The sequence below is a fragment of the Pseudophryne corroboree genome, chromosome 2 (assembly GCF_028390025.1).
Source record: "Pseudophryne corroboree isolate aPseCor3 chromosome 2, aPseCor3.hap2, whole genome shotgun sequence".
Taxonomy (NCBI): domain Eukaryota; kingdom Metazoa; phylum Chordata; class Amphibia; order Anura; family Myobatrachidae; genus Pseudophryne; species Pseudophryne corroboree.
The window spans coordinates 882,397,965-882,419,952 of record NC_086445.1 but is presented as its reverse complement, the minus strand read 5'-3'; the positions used below and the strand labels follow the sequence as shown (position 1 = coordinate 882,419,952).

Below are 21,988 nucleotides of genomic sequence, written 5' to 3'. Positions count from 1 at the left end.
GGTCCTCTGAGATCATCTCTTGAAGTTCCGGGTACCAAGCTCTTCTTTGCCAATCCGGAACCACGAGTATTGTCCTTACTCCTCGTTTTCTTATTATTCTCAGTACCTTTGGTATGAGAGGCAGAGGAGGGAACACATAAACTGACTGGTACACCCACGGTGTCACTAGAGCGTCCACCGCTATCGCCTGAGGGTCCCTTGACCTGGCGCAATATCTCTCTAGTTTTTTGTTTAGGCGGGACGCCATCATGTCCACCTGTGGCCGTTCCCAACGATTTACAATCAGTGTGAAGACTTCTGGATGAAGTCCCCACTCTCCCGGGTGGAGGTCGTGCCTGCTGAGGAAGTCTGCTTCCCAGTTGTCCACTCCCGGAATGAACACTGCTGACAGTGCTAGCACGTGATTTTCCGCCCATCGGAGAATCCTTGTGGCTTCTGCCATTGCCGTCCTGCTTCTTGTGCCGCCCTGTCGGTTTACATGGGCGACCGCCGTGATGTTGTCTGACTGGATCAGTACCGGCTGGTGTAGAAGCAGGGGTTTTGCCTGACTTAGGGCATTGTAAATGGCCCTTAGTTCTAGAATATTTATGGGTAGGGAAGTCTCCTGACTCGACCATAGTCCTTGGAAGTTTCTTCCCTGTGTGACTGCCCCCCAGCCTCGAAGGCTGGCATCCGTGGTCACCAGGACCCAGTCCTGTATGCCGAATCTGCGGCCCTCTAGGAGATGAGCACTCTGCAGCCACCACAGCAGAGACACCCTGGTTCTTGGAGACAGGGTTATTAGCCGATGCATCTGAAGATGCGATCCGGACCATTGGTCCAACAGGTCCCACTGAAAGATTCTGGCATGGAACCTGCCGAAAGGAATTGCTTCGTAAGAAGCCACCATCTTTCCCAGGACTCGCGTGCAGTGATGCACCGACACCTGTTTTGCTTTCAGGAGGTCTCTGACTAGAGATGACCGCTCCTTGGCTTTCTCCTCCGGGAGAAACACTTTTTTCTGGACTGTGTCCAGAATCATTCCCAGGAACAGTAGACGTGTCGTCGGAACCAGCTGTGACTTTGGAATATTCAGAATCCAACCGTGCTGGTGTAGCACCTCCTGAGATAGTGCTACTCCTACCAACAACTGCTCCCTGGATCTCGCCTTTATTAGGAGATCGTCCAAGTACGGGATAATTAAAACTCCCTTTTTTCGAAGGAGTATCATCATTTCCGCCATTACCTTGGTAAACACCCTCGGTGCCGTGGACAGTCCAAACGGCAGCGTCTGGAATTGGTAATGGCAATTTTGTACCGCAAATCTGAGGTACTCCTGGTGAGGATGATAAATGGGGACATGCAGGTAAGCATCCTTGATGTCCAGGGATACCATGTAATCCCCCTCGTCCAGGCTTGCAATAACCGCCCTGAGCGATTCCATCTTGAACTTGAATTTTTTTATGTATGTGTTCAAGGATTTCAAATTTAAAATGGGTCTCACCGAACCGTCTGGTTTCGGTACCACAAACAGTGTGGAATAGTAACCCCGTCCTTGTTGAAGTAGGGGCACCTTGACTATCACCTGCTGGGAATACAGCTTGTGAATTGCCTCTAGCACAGCCTCCCTGCCTGAGGGAGTTGTTGGCAAGGCAGATTTGAGGAAACGGCGGGGGGGAGACGCCTCGAATTCCAGTTTGTACCCCTGAGATACTACTTGCAAGATCCAGGGATCCACCTGTGAGCGAGCCCACTGATCGCTGAAATTTTTGAGGCGGCCCCCCACCGTCATGCGGTGGACTTGGAAGAAGCGGGGGAGGACTTTTGCTCCTGGGAACCTGCTGTTTGTTGCAGCCTTTTTCCCCTACCTCTGGACAGAAAGGACCCGCCTTTTCCTCGCCTGTTTTTCTGGGACCGAAAGGACTGTACCTGATAAAACGGCGCTTTTTTAGGCTGTGAGGGAACATGGGGTAAAAATGCTGACTTCCCAGCTGTTGTTGTGGAAACTAGGTCCGAGAGACCATCCCCGAATAACTCCTCACCCTCATAAGGCAAAACTTCCATGTGCCTTTTGGAATCTGTATCCCCTGTCCACTGCCGAGTCCATAAGCCTCTCCTAGCAGAAATGGACAATGCACTTATTTTAGATGCCAGCCGGCAGATCTCCCTCTGTGCATCTCTCATGTATAAGACTGAGTCTTTTATATGCTCTATGGTTAGCAGAATAATGTCCCTGTCTAGGGTGTCAATATTTTCTGACAGGGAATCTGACCATGCAGCCGCAGCAGTGCACATCCATGCTGACGCAATAGCTGGTCCAAGTATAATGCCTGAGTGTGTATATACAGACTTCAGGATCGCCTCCTGCTTTCTATCCGCAGGCTCCTTCAGGGCGGCCGTATCCGGAGACGGAAGTGCCACCTTTTTAGACAAAACGTGTGAGCGCTTTATCCACCCTAGGAGGTGTTTCCCAACGTGCCCTATCCTCTGGCGGGAAAGGGAACGCCATTAGTAATTTTTTTGAGATTACCAATCTTTCATCGGGGAAAGCCCACGCTTCTTCACACACTTCATTTAATTCTTCAGATGGGGGAAAAACTACGGGTAGTTTTTTCTCCCCAAACATAATACCCTTTTTAGTGGTACCTGGGTTTATATCCGAAATGTGTAACACCTCTTTCATTGCCTCAATCATGCAACGAATGGCCTTAGTGGACATTAGATTAGACTCATCGTCGTCGACACTGGTATCAGTATCCGTGTCGACATCTGCGTCTGCCATCTGAGGTAGCGGGCGTTTTAGAGCCCCTGATGGCCTTTGAGACACCTGGGCAGGCACGAGCTTAGAAGCCGGCTGTCCCGCATTTGGCATGTCGTCAAATTTTTTTGTGTAAGGAGTCGACACTTGCACGTAATTCCTTCCATAAAACCATCCACTCAGGTGTCTGCCCCGCAGGGGGTGACATCACTTCTATAGGCATCTGCTCCGCCTCCACATAATTTTCCTCATCAAACATGTCGACACAGCCATACCGACACACCGCACACACACCGGGAATGCTCTAACAGAGGACAGGACCCCACAGAAGCCCTTTGGGGAGACAGAGAGAGAGTATGCCAGCACACACCAGAGCGCTATATAATGCAGGGACTAACTGAATTATGTCCCCTATAGCTGCTATAATATTTACTCCGCCTAAATTTAGTGCCCCCCCTCTCTTTTTTACCTTTTTCTGTAGTGTAGACTGCAGGGGAGAGCCAGGGAGCTTCCTTCCAGCGGAGCTGTGAGGGAGAAATGGCGCCAGTGTGCTGAGGGAGATAGCTCCGCCCCTTTTTCGCGGACTTTTCTCCCGCTTTTTTAAGGATTCTGGCAGGGGTAATTATCACATATATAGCCTCTGGGGCTATATATTGTGATTGTTTTGCCAGCCAAGGTGTTTTTATTGCTGCTCAGGGCGCCCCCCCCCCAGCGCCCTGCACCCTCAGTGACCGGAGTGTGAAGTGTGTATGAGGAGCAATGGCGCACAGCTGCAGTGCTGTGCGCTACCTTGGTGAAGACAGAAGTCTTCATGCCGCCAATTTTCCGGACTTCTTCTTGCTTCTGGCTCTGTAAGGGGGACGGCGGCGCGGCTCCGGGACCGAACACCAAGGCCAGTTCCATGCGGTCGATCCCTCTGGAGCGAATGGTGTCCAGTAGCCTAAGAAGCCCAAGCTAGCTGCAAGCAGGTAGGTTCGCTTCTTCTCCCCTTAGTCCCTCGTTGCAGTGAGCCTGTTGCCAGCAGGTCTCACTGTAAAATAAAAAACCTTAAATATACTTTATTTCTAAGAGCTCAGGAGAGCCCCTAGTGTGCATCCAGCTCGGCCGGGCACAAAAATCTAACTGAGGCTTGGAGGAGGGTCATAGTGGGAGGAGCCAGTGCACACCAGGTAGTCTAAAAGCTTTCTTTTAGTTGTGCCCAGACTACTCCTGCGGAGCCGCTATTCCCCATGGTCCTTACGGAGTTCCCAGCATCCACTAGGGCGTCAGAGAAACTACTAGAATGTTGTTATAGCCTATTGGTGTAAGGCGGAATGTGAAAATGGATGCTAGGCCACACAGATGTCTTTAAACAGAGTTGTAGGTTTATTGGTATCAGTAGTAATAGGATAATAGCTGTAACACAGGTGTTAACTGTGTAGCGGAAATACACAGGATGTCAGAAGTACAGTCTCACCTTCAGGAGTTAAGTACTGTGTGTTCGCACAGTACTGTGACACTCTACACAGTGACGCTTTCAGGTCACGAACGCGTAGTAGTGCACGAAGCTGGAGGTCGCACTTCGTGATGACTCTGGGTCCTAGTTACTGATGGTGCAGTACACTAATAGTAGTGTATGCCCAGCCTGCTACATACTCGCTTCCCAATCCTTATGTATACATTAATGTTAGGTAAAAAAAAAAAACAGAAAAGAAAAAGTATTTTGAGTCAGAAATAGATAGTATCAGAACAAGGGCACTTCACAGCAGCTTTAAAAATAGAAGGTTCCATTTACTTTATACACTAAATGTTTTTTTATTTTACTTTCCATGCTGGAGTTTTGTATTTTATGCCAAATAATAAAAATATTTAATTTAAAGTCCCTAAGAAATAAAAGATCTCATTGAAAGTCATTTACCTAACCCTTATCAAGAAAGTGTATGAGCTAAATACCTTTGTTCCTGGGAATCTTCTAATTTTTGGAGATGAAGAATAACACTCCTAATTTGAGTCCCTGCACTAATTCGTAGACTGTCCTTTTCATTCTTAGGACAGTCTTCAATTATATTACGCAACCGATCTCCCATCTGAAGTGACTAGATATAGCGGGGCGCAATTCATTTTTTTTTATTTCACTGATCGCACCCATAAAGGTTGGGTTTAGCTGAAATGCAGACGCCGGCAGCCATCGCACCTGAACAGAGCTACAATTGAATAGCTCAGTTGGGCGCTACCTAGTTCTGTCTTTTACGTTTTAATAAATTACGCTATTGTTATTTATGTTCCTTTTCATGTTTCAGCTAATATAAATCATTTTTGAGTCTGATGAACGCATGTCCCGCCGCTGCAGGGAATTCCCACTTTTTGCATAACAAAATCCAATTATGGGGCAGATTCAATTGCTAGCGGAAAATTTAAAAAAACAAAACAAACTGTGGCGTGGGGTTTCTCCCGCAAGCGCGGGGTAGTTATTCAATTGCATGACTGAAAATAAATATGCACATCTTTTTTCATGCACCCCCAACGCAAGTCGATTTTTTCTAAACTCAGTAATTTTTGGAAAAATCTCCAACACTTGCACTGAAATCTGGAAGTTTCCAATAAACATAATTAGTCAGTAAATTACTCACCTTCCGAAGCGGTGTCTTCTCCTCCAGCATCGGAAGTCGGGTCCTCTGCAACAGGCTTGTGGAGTGTCTGAGAGTGTGTGTGCGATCCGCCCCCTGTGCGAGTGTGTGTATTCCCCCACTGAATCAGCTGTTGGGAGAACTACATCTCCCAGCAGCCCTTGCGCTTCCAGCAGCCCCCTCCCCGGTGAAAAGATGGGAGGGGAGACCACCAGCAGCCACAGATACCACCAGAGACCCCCAGAGGGGTAAGTATTTTATTTTTGATACGATGCAGGGTTTTAAGCACTGGAAAGCGCAGGAATCTGGGTCACGCAATCCAGCAGTAAACCAAAATCAGGCGCGAGCTACGCAGGGTTCATTTACCTCGCTAAACCTGGTTTCCAATTGAATTCCCCCTAAATGTTGTATTGTCCCCTCTAAGTTTTACTTAGAAAAACACAGCGCACCTGGACACTGCAGCTAATTCATGTTTTTAATTTGATTTACGGCACCTGTATATGTGTGTGACTGAGGGGCATATTAAAAACCCCGAAAGACAGCAGTTATCTGGAATTTTTTACCTTGAAAAAAAAAAACAACAACTTTTTTTGCCCCAAATATCCTCCCCAGGCTGTATTTGAAGCACAGTGGATCTTGGTATGGAAAAAATAAACTAACTGCATCATAGCAGTTTCTTTGCAGATTAAGAGACTCACTGATGATTTATATTCTTGTTTCCACCCTACCCTTGCCTTCCATAGTTCTTTCCCCTTTTTACTTTTTCTTGTTCACTCTTCCTGGTATTGTATATACGAATATCCTTGTTGCTATAACTTTTAAAAATGTAATGAAAATAAAAGCTATTAAAAACCAAATTCAAAATTTTTATTACAAGTAAAACAAGTGATATACATTATAGTGGGCATCTGATTCATTCTATAAGAAGAATAATTAGATTGAGATTAAGGATGTCTATTCCTGTACCCAAAATTGTATAGCATATGCATTTATACAGGGACACGTTTTTTTTCCCCAGTTTTTTTAAGGCCAAACAATTGACAAAGAAATGAAAACCCCTAAGCAGGAGTCACAGAACAAACAAGTCAGTAAAAGGGAGGCTAGCTGGATATAGGGAATTAAGGACGAAAGGCGGCATTTGGTTTGAATTCAGATTATTTATTCGAATGTCATATTAAATCCTAAACACACCCCATTTTTTCAACTTTTGCTGGCCATATAGTGTTGTGTTCCTACTATATAATACCATATCTTACATCCAGCATTTACACATTTTCTGTACTTAATTGGCAATTTCACTGCAACGCTGTCTTCCAAAAATCACACATTACAAATATTCACCTGTTACTAAGGAATGGCCCTGATATACTGTATAAGCCCTATCTTGCCAGAAACACAAAAATAGGATTTTAATATTTACCGGTAAATCCTTTTCTCGTAGTCCATAAGGGATATTGGGGACAGATTAGTACGATGGGTACAGATGGGTCCAAAAGGAGCTAGTGCACTTTAAATTTCTTCAACTGGGTGTGCTGGCTCCTCCCCTCTATGCCCCCTCCCACAGGCAGTATAGGTAAACAGTGCCCGAAGGAGAAATTACATACTTGAGAGAAGGAACATTACAACAATAAGTGGGGTGAGATTTACACACTAGCACACCATAACATAACCCGGCCAGCAACGGCTGGCAACAGAAACAGCAATAGCTGAATAGGTAACACCTAACAGCGAACCTGCAGAAAGTCACCGCACAGAGGCGGGTGGCCAATATCCCTTATGGACTACGGGAAAAGGATTTACCGGTAGGTATTAAAATCCTATTTTCTCTAGCACCTATAAGGGATATTGGGGACAGATTAGTACGATGGGGATGTCCCAAAGTCTCCAGAATGTGCGGGAATGTGCGGACACATCTGCAGCACCGCCTGCCCAAACTGGGTATCCTCTTTGGCCAGGGTATCAAACTTGTGTTCACAAAGGTGTTCTTCCCCGACCAGGTAGCAGCTCAACATAATTGCAAGGCCGAGACACCCCGGGCAGCCACCCAGGAGGTGCCCACCGATCTAGTAGAGTGGGCCTTTAGAGACTTAGGAACCAGCAAGGCTGCAGACACATAGGCCTGTTGGATAGTAAGCCGAATCCAACGAGCAATGGACTGCTTTGAAGCAGGGCAACCCTTTTTCTGCGCATCATACAACACGAACAAGGAATCAGTCTTTCTGATCCGAGCTGTCCTCTTGACAGATCTTCAAGTCTCGCACTGCATCCAATGCCTCCGGAGAGGCAGAAGAGCCAGAACTGGACGGAATTACAAGAGGTTGATTTAAGTGAAACGCGGAGACCACCTTCGGCAGGAACTGCTGCCTAGTCCTGAGCTCCGCTCTGTCTTTGTAACAGACTAAGTATGGACCTTTACACGATAAGGCTCCCTATTCTGAGACACGTCTAGCAGAAGCCAGGGCCAGTAACATCACAGTCTTCCACGTGAGGTATTTGTCTTCTACCGTCATCAGAGGGTCAAACCAGGAGGACTGTAGAAAGCATAACACCACATCCAAATCCCAAGGCGCCGCAGACGGCACAAATGGGAGTTGTATGTGAAGCACCCCTTGCAAGAAGGTCTGAACTTCTGGCAAGATAGCTAACTTCTTCTGGAAGAAGACGGAAATAGCTGAAATCTGGACCTTAATGGATCCAAGACGTAAGCCTTTATCCACTCCAGACTGTAGGAAACGAAGGAATCTTCCCAAGTGGAATTCTGCAGATGGATATGTACGTTCCTCGCACCAAGAGACATATCTTCTCCAGATATGATAGTGTTTTGACGTCACAGGTTTTCTGGCTTGCACCATAGTGGCAATGGCCTTTTTGGAAAGCCCTTTGTGAGCTAGGATGTTCCGCTCAACCTCCATGGTGTCAAACAAAGCCGCCGTAAGTCTGGGTAGACGAACGGTCGTAGCTGAAGAAGCTCCCTTGTTAGTGGCAGAGGCCAAGAGTCTTCTATGGACATGTCCAGAAGAGGCACATACCACGCTCTCTGGAGCCAACCCGGAGCAATCAAGATTGATTGTACTCAGTGATGTCTGATCCGCTTGAGCATCCTTGGGATTAACAGAATCTGGGAAAATAGGTAGACTAGCTGGTAAGGCCAAGGCGATGTCAGCGCATCCACTGCACTCGCCTGAGGGTCTCTGGTTTGCGAGCAGTAGCAGCGAAGCTTCTTGTTGAGGCGAGACGTCATCATGTCAATCTGTGGGCATCCTCACCTGTCGACAATCTGTTGAAACACCGGAGGGTGTAATCCCCACTCCCCCGGATGGAGATCGTTTTAGCAACTCAGGAAGTCCGCTTCCCAGCTGTCCACTCCCGGAATGAAAACTGCGGACAGTGCTCTTGCATTTCTTTCCGCCCAGAGAAGTATTTTGGACACTTCTTGCATGCAGGCCTTGCTGTTTGTCCCTCGTCGATTGATGTATGCCACTGCCGTGGCGTTGTCAGACAATCTGGATCGCCTGATCCCGGAGTAGAGGGGAGGCCTGAAGCAGAGCATTGTAGATAGCCCGAAGTTCCAGTATGTTGATCGGAAGTAGGGCCTCCTGGGCAAACCACCTGCCCTGGAACTGCGCCCCCTGGGTGACAGCTCCCCATCCTCTCAGGCTTGCATCGGTCGTGAGGCGTATCCAATCCTGAATCCCGAAGCGGCAACCCTCCAGTAGGTTGGAAGACTGTAGCCACCACAGGAGTGAAATCCTGGCCTGGGGTGACAGTCTAATCATCTGCTGCATCTGAAGATGGGAACCAGACCACGTGTTCAGGATGTCCAATTGGAAGTGTCTGGCATGGAACCTTCCGAACTGTATCGCCTCGTATGAGGCCACCATCTTTCTCAACAATTTTATGCAAAGATTAATTGAAACTCGAGCAGGTCAGAGAACCATGCGAACCATTTCTTGAAGTGTTCTCACTTTTTCCTCTGGGAGGAACACTCTCTGAGCTACGGTATCCAGTATCATGCCCAGAAACAGGAGCCCTTGAGACGGCTCCAGATTGGACTTCTGTAAATTGAGAATCCACTCGTGGTGAGACAGAAGTTAGATAGTGTGATCTATATGGAGCAGTAGAAGCTCCCTGGAACTCGCTTTTATCAGGAGATCGTCCAGGTAAGGGACAATGATGACCCCTGGAGTCTGAGTTGAAACATAATTTCCGCCATCACCTTCGTGAACACCCTCGGAGCTGTAGACAGGCCGAAGGATAACGCCTGAAACTGGTAGTGATCGCTCAGTAGGGCGAACCGCAGATAGGCCTGATGAGGAGGCCAAATTGGGATATGGAGGAAAGCGTCCTTGATATCCAGGGACACTAGGAATTCTTGGCGTTTCAGTCCTGCGATCACTGCTCTCAAAGATTCCATCTTGAATTTGAAAACCTTCAGGTAAGGATTCAAGGACTTCAGATTCAAAATGGGTCTCACAGACCAGTCTGGTTTTGGCACTACAAACAGACTGGAGTAGTAACCTTGTCCTTGCTGTAGCAGGGGTACTGGAACAATAATCTGGGACTGGACCAACTTTTCGATGGCCAGTAGTAGAGTAACACGCATATTTTCCAAAGCTGGTAAGCTTGATTTGAAAAATGTTTGGGGAGGAGCACCGTCGATCTCCAGCTTGTAACCCTAAGAGATAAGGTCCCTTACCCAGGCATCTTGGCAGGAACCGTACCAGATGTGGCTGTAGTGACTTAACCGAGCTCCCACCACGAGATCCCCTCGGGGTGGGTGGGCACCGTCATGCCGAAGTCTTTGTGGAAGCTGAACTGGTGCACTGTTCTTGAGATCCGGCAACGGCTGGTTTCTTAGGCTTACCTATGGAGCATCTAGCTGCGTTGGAGGCACCCCTGGCTCTAGATTGAGATATGGAGGTCCGAAAGGACTGAGTAGACGGTTGCGGGTAGGCTCGTCTAGCAGAAACGTGATTTCCCAGCAGCAGCTTTGGAGGTCCATGTGTCCAACTCACCTCCGAAGAGCCATTCCCCTGTGAAGGGAAAAGATTCCACATTACGTTTGGAGTCAGCATCAGCAATCCACTGAAGCAACCATATGGCTCTACTTGCAAACACAGCCATAGCAGTGGTCCTAGCATTAATATTGCCAATCTCTTTAAGGGAGTCACAGAGGACTCTTGCCATGTCCTGTATGTGTTTTAGGAAAGTTACAGTAGTAACTAAGGTCATATCACCCGAAAGACCGTCCTGAATTTGAGCAGCCCACGTATGAATTGCATGTGTCATCCAGCAACCAGGAATGACTGGTCTTTGAGCTACACCTGCAGCAGTGTAGATAGATTTCAGAGTGGTCTGAATTTTCCTATCCCCCAGGTCCTTTACCGTAAAGTAGCCCGGAGCTGGGAGCACCGCCTTCTTACAGAGGCGAGAGACTGAAATGTCTACTGCTGGAGATTCTTCCCAGAATTTCCTACCTTCGGGGGCAAAGGGGAAGGTATGCAAAAACCTTTTGGACACCTGAAATTTTTTATCTGGATTTTTCCAGGCTAATTTAAATAAAATCATCCAATTCCTTGGAATCAGGAAATGTGACTGTCAGTTTGTCTTGTGGGATTAGTAGCATCCTCCAGGTGGAGCTGTAACACATTCCATATAGCCAATATGAGGCGTTCAATACCCTGTGTATGGGTGGAATCCCCACTAATGGGATCCACATCATCCTGTACATCATCATCAGTATCTGATAGGATTGCAGGTAAAGAACGTTTTTGTGCACCTGTAGTAGACATGGGGGGATGGGGATCAGCAGCCTTGGCAGCTAGGTTAGCTACTGCTTGTTGCAGTTCTTGTGTTTTACTGGCATTGGCAGTGAGTTGAGAGGACATATCAGACATCATAGTTTTGATAGCCCCCAGCCAGGAAGGCTCTGGACTCTCCCCCACATTATCATCAGCATTTTGTGATGACTGACTACACTGCTCACATGATATGGAGCCATATGAAATAGGGGAGAATCTGGCATTACATACACTGCATAACTTCTGTTTCACCACTATGAATTACAGATACAATACACATACAACACAGACTGATTACAATACAAGCCTGCCCTATTGCATGTGAGAGGAGACACAGAAGAGAGGACCCCAGCACACCCAACGCTGTACAGCCCCAGTGAGGCTGTTAGCATTATGTATTTATGTATATAGAACAGTGATACTGCCTGTAAACCGTGCACCAATAGCGGCTCTCCCCCTCTACACGCGGTACCAGTGATCCTGTTAACGTGTGGAGGAGCTGTATGAGGCTGCTGCTTATGCAGAGGGAGGCGCCAAAATGCCGCTGAGCCCACCCTGATGTAGCTCCGCCCCCCGTTATGGCACCGGAGATACTAATAATGTTTATACTTGTCATGTCTCCCACACCATTTGTAGCCTCACATAAATGTTTGGTACAATAACGCCAGCCAGTCTCACGCAGGGGCTCCAGCGGGTTCCCCCCAGGAGGGACCTGTGCGCCTCACCCGCACAATGAACCATGGGACTCCCTCTAGCTGGGCCCCCGGTTTGTACCCACCACCGACGATCACCTTCAGGCTTTGTTAGGGGTGTGCAGCATGCTGCGGCTGCGACAGCTAAGGTGCAGTGCCCCGCTGAACAAACAGCCCCTCAGGACGATGGTCCTGCAGCGGGGAAGCGGCTCTACACTTCACGAGGCCGGTGACCGTCCCCCCCTAACTCCCATGGCGCAGGTATGCTGTTGCCCAAACAGCATCCCAAAAGAAATAAAAGTTTAAAAGAAATTGAAGAAAAAAAAAACAAAAAACTCTGGAGCTTGCAGAGTGTGGATCCTCTCCTGAGGGCACTTTTTTCTAAACTGCTTGTGGGAGGGGGCACAGAGAGGAGGAGCCAGCACACCCAGATGAAGAAATTTAAAGTGCACTGGCTCCTTTGAATCCCATCGTACTAATCTGTCCCCAATATCCCTTATGGATGATAGAGAAATATCCCATTTTCTCTGCCAGACACAAATTGGCAATAAAACTGTTCTGGTGTTTGCAGATAACACACGCACACAAACACACACACTGGGAACAGCATTTAATTTCATAAATATTTTCATAGTTATTATGAATATATTTATTGCTATGGGTCACAATTAACTTCAAAACAGGGCCATATAACCAGTAACACCTAATAAAAGTGCTGCACATTTAAATGTAAAGTAAATACAAATATACATAGAAGTGAGAAGAACCAACCAATGAAAAAAAAAAATGTATAATAATATCTGAATGCGCATAAAAAACAAAGTCTGAATACGCCTGGCTGCAAAATAACACACAGAGTAGCTTTAGCAGAAACACAGGTAAAGTCTTCTTGTATTCAGATGTATTTGGAACCTCAGGGTTTGATATCATAAATAGGAGACCTTCTTCCTGCAATCCCACTCTGTCACTGCTCATACCTGCTAAATGCTCTGGCGTAAATGGCAGAGTGTAGAAAACCGTGAGCCCTTCACATTAACGTCCTTTCCCGATTGCCCCAAGTTTGGATAGCATTCAGTAGGTCAATAGTTTATCCATAAAGGCTGGTTACCCGTAGAATATTTGTCAGATTTTAACAGTAAGAAGCCAGACAGAGAGGTTAATGAGTGGATCTGCGGGGCTGTTCACTGTGGCACGGAAATCAAACGCATTTCTGCTGAATGCATATAAGTGGGCGGAACTGAGGTTTTCACACTTTGCATATATTCACCGTGGGCATGTAGACAGAATTGCAACCTATTCAGAGATAGGTATATGTAAATATCCAATGATTTCAGATGGCTCCTTTGCAAACCGTGATAGTGATGACGACTGCACTCATAAGCAAACATCTAGGGGCAGTGCAGCTCCATACACGTGGCCAACTCTAAATACAGGCAGAAATACACATGTATTTCCAAGCACACAATCCGGCTGCCTTACATGTGACACTGACTCATGCCCAATGTGTTTTCCCAAATAATCTCAGGCCAGCATGTTTGTTATTTGAGGTTATATAGATCTGGAATATTTATTGGAATTTCTTAATAGAACCAGATAGAGAAATGTACAACTAGTGCATAAAAGTTATAGATCTAAATATCTAATAAATATAATGAATATTTTATGTTGAACTCTAGTCACGTTATATTACAGATACATTGTTTCACTATTTTGTTGTTCACACATCACTAGGGGAAGAGCGGAGCTACAGTGACTGCATAAAGGAATCTAGGCAATGTACATAACAATGCAGGGGGGATATGGAAGTGTGCAGGATGCTCACTTGCAGGAACACCAGAGGAATTATGACACAAACACAGCATCAGCTTGCACAGCTGGTGGGTTGGATTTTGGCCATGGTGACTTTTAGTAAGTTTAGCAGTATTATTAAGAGACTTGACAAATGGCATCAGAGCCAATATTAATATTAATATTAATGTAAAACACATATAGCCAGATTTACTATACCATACTACTATAATTACAACTTGAAATAAATGAAATATGTCATTGTTTCACAAGCACTGACAACAGGTTGGCAGAGTTCTAGATGGCAGTCAAAACAAAAAGCTGAATGAACACCATCCACTACCAGAATTCTAACCTACTTTTTGACATTTAAATGCCACACATTGTACACTGGTGCACAATACAAAAGCTCTCAGGCAACAGAAATTGTCAAGTACGTTGGTTTGAATTCATCTACTAAACCGCCAAGACAGAAAGCAAGCAGTGTGCTATTTTCCAGGCACAAGACACTTATGGCTGGACAGGTAATCACAGACCTGGACAAACCACTGAAGCCAGACACCAAGTAGTCAGGCAGCCACGTGTATATAGTTCAGGTGTACTTTTAATAAAGCACAAGTGTTTTTTCTCTGACTTCTTGTTTCATCTAACCTACAACTGCTGTACATTTCATATACATCAGCAAACACTGAACATTTCGTAAAGTAATTTTTACTTTGCTATATGTTAGGTCAGATGTTGAAGTGTGTGGCCTTTGATGAAACAGAGGTTAGTACACTCTTGGCATCATACAAGTCCTTTTGCCATCCAACTTCTTTATAGTAGTTTTCAAGAAGGTTCACATTGGAAGACTAAGGCTCTCAGGAAATCTCCGCAAATTGGCTGTATAGTGGCTTCTGGTCACAGATTTCAATGCTCCTAGAAAGACAAGATATTTGTAATTAAAGCAGGATGATTAGAGAATAAAGCTATAGGGTTATTCCACAAACATGGGAACAGCCCAAACACTTTATTTCATGGTTTGTCTCCAACCGCATATCTAAAGTCACCATTAAAATATATGCTATGTAATTCTAATCTGATAAAGACCCAGTAAAACATTGCCATCAGTTTTCCGACCATGGGGGGTTAGGGTATCCAATTACAGGTGACGTTACATTGTGTTGTTTTTCCTTATTTTTCCTGATGTTTCACCTGTATTTTAAATTTTTTATTTTACAGGTTATTTAGTAGTCTGTAAAAAAAATAAAAAAAATACATTGTCTCCCGAAAAGACATACAGTAGGTTCGTTGAATCCTGTGTTTTTTCGGTAGAAACAGCTGTTTCCAGGGATTTGGTTTTGCTTGCCTGAGGCAGGTGAAACAAAATCCCTGATAAGCAGAGTCTCACGCCGGCTTATCGGGGCTAATTAGATAGCCTCTGGCGAGACAGCAGCGGTAATTAAGCACAGCTAATTGGATACCTTCCTTTTTCCCATTCTCTTTTGCAACCACCAACAACCCATATGTTTGCCTACACCCCATAGAGGTGCACACGGAATCTGCAAAAGTTGGATATCGCTGTTGATTACCCCTCAAACAGTTTATAGTCAAGGCAATTGTGGCTACTATGTCCAGTACCAATAGCACTATAGAGAATAAGACTATTATAGTTTGAATGCCTATATAGTTGTTATGGAACCGACATATGTTCAAGTTAAATCTTTTAAAAAGGCAGTACTCAATTTGTAATCACCACTGCAATTGGTGATTAGAATTAAGACCAATGTCACCAGTAGATGGAACTAGCGGTGATGCAGCTGGTATATTTCATTGGCACCTGCTGCAGTGAAGGGGCCCGCAGACACCGGCATTACAGAGAGTTTCACTGGCTCATCATATGCCACTGCGCTGCCAGTCACCAGTACTCCAGATTTAATGCAGCCGCTGCTTGCCCTGAACATGGTGATTGACTGTGGTCCAGGCCTGGCTGGAGTGGCCACTTTCTCCCTTCTCCTCCCATCTACTCTCAGCCCCTCCCTCCAGACACAGTAATACTGCCTCCAGTGCAGACTGGCTTACTTAAGTGACAGTGTCCACGCCATGCTTGAGGGGGAGGATGGGCCATGCTCTACCTTCTATCAGCTCCTTCCCTTTCCTCCTTATATTCCTGCCCCGGCTTCCTCTCTCTCTCTCTGTCTGTGCTTTGGCATCAGAGATCTGACCATACGATCTGGTGACCGTCCTCTGTGCCACATATCTAAGTGAGAGAAGGAGGAGCAGAGCCACTGGCAGCCATTTCCCTGTGAAGCAGCAGCCCCTGATTATCCATGCCGCTGACACCATACCAGTTTACATGAACGAAAAAAAATAAGATTTTACTTACCGGTAAATCTATTTCTCGTAGTCCGTAGTGGATGCTGGGGACTCCGTAAGGACCATGGGGAACAGACGGGCTCCGCAGGAGACATGGGCACTTCAAGAAAGAATTTAGATTCTGGTGTGCTCTGACTCCTCCCTCTATGTCCCTCCTCCAGACCTCAGTTAGAGAAACTGTGCCCGGAAGAGCTGACAGTACAAGGAAAGGATTTTGGGAATCCAGGGTAAGACTCATACCAGCCACACCAATCACACCGTATAACTTGTGATAACTTTACCCAGTTAACAGTATGAACAATCACAGAGCATCAGATAAACTCTGATGCAACTATAACATAACCCTTATTTAAGCAATAACTATATACAAGCATTGCAGAAGAAGTCCGCACTTGGGACGGGCGCCCAGCATCCACTACGGACTACGAGAAATAGATTTACCGGTATGTAAAATCTTATTTTCTCTAACGTCCTAGTGGATGCTGGGGACTCCGTAAGGACCATGGGGAATATACAAAAGCTCCCAAACGGGCAGGAGAGTGCGGATGACTCTGCAGCACCGAATGAGCAAACACAAGGTCCTCCTCAGCCAGGGTATCAAACTTGTAGAACCTTGCAAAGGTGTTTGAACCTGACCAAGTAGCCGCTCTGCAAAGCTGTAATGCCGACACCCCTCGGGCAGCCGCCCAAGAAGAACCCACCTTCCTTGTGGAATGGGCCTTAACTGATTTAGGCAGCGGCAACCCAGCCGCAGAATGAGCCTGCTGAATCGTGTTACAGATCCAGCGAGCAATAGTTTGCTTTGAAGCAGGCGCCCCAAGCTTGTTGGAAGCATACAGGATAAACAAAGATTCTGATTTCCTGACCTTAGCCGTTCTGGCTACATAAACCTTCAAAGCCCCGACCACATCCAGTGACTCGGAATCCTCCAAGTCAGTAGTAGCCACCGGCACCACAATAGGTTGGTTTATATGAAAGGATGAAACCACTTTCGGCAGAAATTGTGGGCGGGTCCGCAATTCTGCTCTATCCACATGGAAAACCAGATAAGGGCTTTTATGTGACAAAGCCGCCAATTCTGACACACGCCTAGCCGAAGCCAAGGCTAGGCGTGTGAGATATCTCCACGTGAGATATTTTACTTCCACCGTTTTGAGTGGTTCAAACCAGTGTGATTTCAGGAAACTCAACACCACGTTAAGATCCCAAGGTGCCACTGGAGGCACAAAAGGGGGCTGAATCTGCAGCACTCCCTTTACAAACGTCTGAACTTCAGGCAGAGAAGCCAGTTCTTTTTTAAAGAAAATGGATAAGGCCGAAATCTGAACCTTAATGGAACCTAATTTAAGGCCCAAAGTCACTCCCGACTGTAGGAAGTGAAGGAAACGGCCCAGCTGGAATTCCTCCGTAGGGGCATTCCTGGCCTCACACCAAGCAACATATTTTCGCCATATACGGTGATAATGTTGAGCCGTCACATCCTTCCTAGCCTCTATCAGCGTAGGAATGACCTCATCCGGAATGCCTTTTTCTGCTAGGATCCGGCGTTCAACCGCCATGCCGTCAAACGCAGCCACGGTAAGTCTTGGAACAGACAGGGCCCCTGTTGCACAAGTCCTGTCTTAGAGGCAGAGGCCACGGGTCCTCTGTGAGCATTTCTTGCAGATCTGGATACCAAGTCCTTCTTGGCCAATACGGAACAATGAGTATTGTTCTCACTCCTCTTTTTCTTATGGATTCTCAGCACCTTGGGTATGAGAGGAAGAGGAGGAAATACCTAGACCGACTGGAACACCACGGTGTCACCAGTGCGTCCACAGCTATCGCCTGTAGGTCTCTTGACCTGGCGCAATATCTCTGCAGCTTTTTGTTGAGGCGGGATGCCATCATGTCCACCTGTGGCAGTTCCCACCGACTTGCAATCTGCGTGAAGACTTCTTGATGAAGTCCCCACTCTCCCGGGTGGAGGTCGTGCCTGCTGAGGAAGTCTGCTTCCCAGTTGGCCACTCCCGGAATGAACACTGCTGACAGTGCGCTTACGTGATTCTCCGCCCAGCTAAGAATTCTGGTGGCTTCTACCATCGCCACCCTGCTCCTTGTGCCGCCTTGGCGGTTTACATGAGCCACTGCGGTGATGTTGTCTGACTGAATCAGAACCGGTTGGTAGTGAAGCAGGGACTCCGCTTGACGTAGGGCATTGTATATGGCCCTTAGTTCGAGGATGTTGTTGGAAATTTCTTCCCTGTGTGACTGTCCCCCACCCTCGGAGGCTTGCATCCGTGGTCACCAGGACCCAGTCCTGAATGCCGAATCTGCGACCTTCGAGAAGGTGAGCACTCTGCAGCCACCACAGGAGAGACACCCTAGCCCTGGGGGATAGGGTGATTAACCGATGCATCTGAAGATGTGATCCGGAGCACTTGTCCAGTAAGTCCCATTGGAAGGTCCTCGCATGGAACCTGCCGAAGGGAATGGCCTCGTATGAAGCCACCATCCTTCCCTGGACTCGAGTGCAGTGATGCACTGACACCTGTTTTGGTTTTAATAGATTCCTGACCAGTGTAATGAGCTCCTGAGCTCTCTCTATCGGGAGATAAACCCTTTTCTGGTCTGTGTCTAGGATCATGCCTAGGAGAGGCAGATGAGCTGTAGGAACCAACTGCGACTTTGGAATATATAGAATCCAGCCGCGTTGCCGTTACACTTCCAGAGAAAGTGATACGCTGTTCAGCAACTGCTCTCTTGATCTCGCTTTTATGAGGAGATCGTCCAAGTACGTGATAATAGTGACACCTTGCTTCCGCAGGAGCACCATCATTTCCGCCATTACCTTGGTGAATATTCTCGGGGCCGTGGAGAGCCCAAACGGCAACGTCTGAAATTGGTAATGACAATCCCGTACCGCAATTCTGAGGTACGCCTGATGAGGTGGATAAATGGGGACATGAAGGTATGTATCCTTTATGTCCAGAGTCACCATAAAATCTCCCCCTTTCAGGCTTGCAATGACCGCTCTTAGCGATTCCATCTTGAACATGAACCTTTTCAGGTATATGTTCAGGGATTTTAAATTCAATATGGGTCTTACCGAACCGTCTGGTTTCGGGACTACAACATGGTCGAATAATAACCCCCTCCTTGTTGAAGGAGGGGAACCTTGACCACCACCTGTTGAAGATACAATTTGTGAATTGCAGTTAACACGGTTTCCCTCTCGTGGGGGGAAGCCGGCAGGGCCGTCGGTGAGGGGGCATCTCCTCAAAGTCCAGCTTGTATCCCTGAGACACAATATCTACTGCCCAGGGATCTAACAGGGAGTGAACCCACTTGTGGCTGAACTTACGAAGGCGTGCCCCCACCTGGCCTAGCTCCGCCTGTGGAGCCCCAGCGACATGCGGTGGATATAGTAGAGGCCGGGGAGGACTTCTGTTCCTGGGAACTAGCTGTGTTGTGCAGCTTCTTTCCTCTGGCAAGAAAGGAAGCACCTCGGACTTTCTGGTTTCTTTGTTCGAAAGGCTGCATTTGATAATGTCGTGCTTTCCTAGGCTGTGCAGGAATATAAGGCAAAATATCAGAATTACCAGCTATAGCTGTGGAGACCAGGTCCGAGAACCCTTCTCCACACAATCCTCAGCCTTCCATATGCCTCTTAAGTCGGCATCATCTGTCCATTGCATATTCTACAGGACACGTCAAGCAGAAATCGACATAGCTTTGACTCTAGGACCCAGTAGACTCATGTCTCTTTGGGCATGTTTTATATATATATATATATATATATATATATATATATGTATATATATATTATATATATATATATATCTATCTATCTATCTATATCTCTTAAGACAGCATCTTTAATATATCTCTCTCTCTCTCTCTCTCTATATATATATATATATATATATATATATATATATATATATATATATATATATATATATATATAATATAAGAATTTACTTACCGATAATTCTATTTCTCATAGTCCGTAGTGGATGCTGGGGACTCCGAAAGGACCATGGGGAATAGCGGCTCCGCAGGAGACTGGGCACAAAAGTAAAAAGCTTTAGGACTACCTGGTGTGCACTGGCTCCTCCCCCTATGACCCTCCTCCAAGCCTCAGTTAGGATACTGTGCCCGGACGAGCGTACACAATAAGGAAGGATTTTGAATCCCGGGTAAGACTCATACCAGCCACACCAATCACACCGTACAACTTGTGATCTGAACCCAGTTAACAGCATGATAACAGAAGGAGCCTCTGAAAAGATGGCTCACAACAACAATAACCCGATTTTTGTAACAATAACTATGTACAAGTAATGCAGACAATCCGCACTTGGGATGGGCGCCCAGCATCCACTACGGACTATGAGAAATAGAATTATCGGTAAGTAAATTCTTATTTTCTCTAACGTCCTAGTGGATGCTGGGGACTCCGAAAGGACCATGGGGATTATACCAAAGCTCCCAAACGGGCGGGAGAGTGCGGATGACTCTGCAGCACCGAATGAGAGAACTCCAGGTCCTCCTCAGCCAGAGTATCAAATTTGTAGAATTTAGCAAACGTGTTTGCCCCTGACCAAGTAGCTGCTGGGCAAAGTTGTAAAGCCGAGACCCCTCGGGCAGCCGCCCAAGATGAGCCCACTTTCCGTGTGGAATGGGCTTTTACAGATTTTGGCTGTGGCAGGCCTGCCACAGAATGTGCAAGCTGAATTGTACTACAAATCCAACGAGCAATCGTCTGCTTAGAAGCAGGAGCAACCAGCTTGTTGGGTGCATACAGGATAAACAGCGAGTCAGATTTTCTGACTCCAGCCGTCCTGGAAACATATTTTCAGGGCCCTGACTACGTCCAGCAACTTGGAATCCTCCAAGTCCCTAGTAGCCGCAGGCACCACAATAGGCTGGTTTAAGTGAAATGCTGAAACCACCTTAGGGAGAAATTGAGGACGAGTCCTCAATTCTGCCCTGTCCGTATGAAAAATTAGGTAAGGGCTTTTATAGGATAAAGCCGCCAATTCTGAGACACGCCTGGCTGAAGCCAGGGCTAACAGCATTACCACTTTCCATGTGAGATATTTTAAGTCCACAGTGGTGAGTGGTTCAAACCAATGTGATTTTAGGAAACCCAAAACTACATTGAGATCCCAAGGTGCCACTGGAGGCACAAAAGGAGGCTGTATATGCAGTACTCCCTTGACAAACGTCTGAACTTCAGGAACAGAAGCTAGTTCTTTTTGGAAGAATATTGACAGGGCCGAAATTTGAACCTTAATGGACCCTAATTTGAGGCCCATAGACAGTCCTGTTTGCAGGAAATGCAGGAATCGACCCAGTTGAAATTCCTCCGTAGGGGCCTTCCTGGCCTCGCACCACGCAACATATTTACGCCAAATACGGTGATAATGTTGCACGGTTACATCCTTCCTGGCTTTGATCAGGGTAGGGATGACTTCATCCGGAATGCCTTTTTCCTTCAGGATCCGGCGTTCAACCGCCATGCCGTCAAACGCAGCCGCGGTAAGTCTTGGAACAGACATGGTCCCTGCTGGAGCAGGTCCTTTCTTAGAGGTAGAGGCCACGGGTCTTCCGTGAGCATCTCTTGAATTTCCGGGTACCAAGTCCTTCTTGGCCAATCCGGAGCCACGAGTATAGTCTTTACTCCTCTCCTTCTTATGATTCTCAGTACTTTTGGTATGAGAGGAAGAGGAGGGAACACATACACTGACTGGTACACCCACGGTGTTACCAGAGTGTCCACAGCTATTGCCTGAGGGTCCCTTGACCTGGCGCAATATCTGTCCAGTTTTTTGTTGAGGCGGGACGCCATCATGTCCACCTTTGGTTTTTCCCAACGGTTCACAATCATGTGGAAGACTTCTGGGTGAAGTCCCCACTCCCCCGGGTGAAGATCGTGTCTGCTGAGGAAGTCTGCTTCCCAGTTGTCCACTCCCGGAATGAACACTGCTGACAGTGCTATCACATGATTTTCCGCCCAGCGAA

General features: G+C 46.8%; 1 protein-coding gene across 1 annotated transcript in view; it reads right to left on the bottom strand.

The window, feature by feature from the left end:
- Positions 1-6,480: 6,480 nt before the first annotated feature.
- Positions 6,481-21,988, bottom strand: part of SLC46A1 (solute carrier family 46 member 1) — a 59,348-nt gene continuing 43,840 nt past the window's right edge. Inside the window, exon 5 of the mRNA XM_063955984.1 lies at positions 6,481-14,542. Within this exon, the coding sequence (XP_063812054.1) occupies positions 14,485-14,542 (58 nt within the window). The 3' untranslated portion in view covers positions 6,481-14,484. The remainder of the gene's footprint in view (positions 14,543-21,988) is intronic.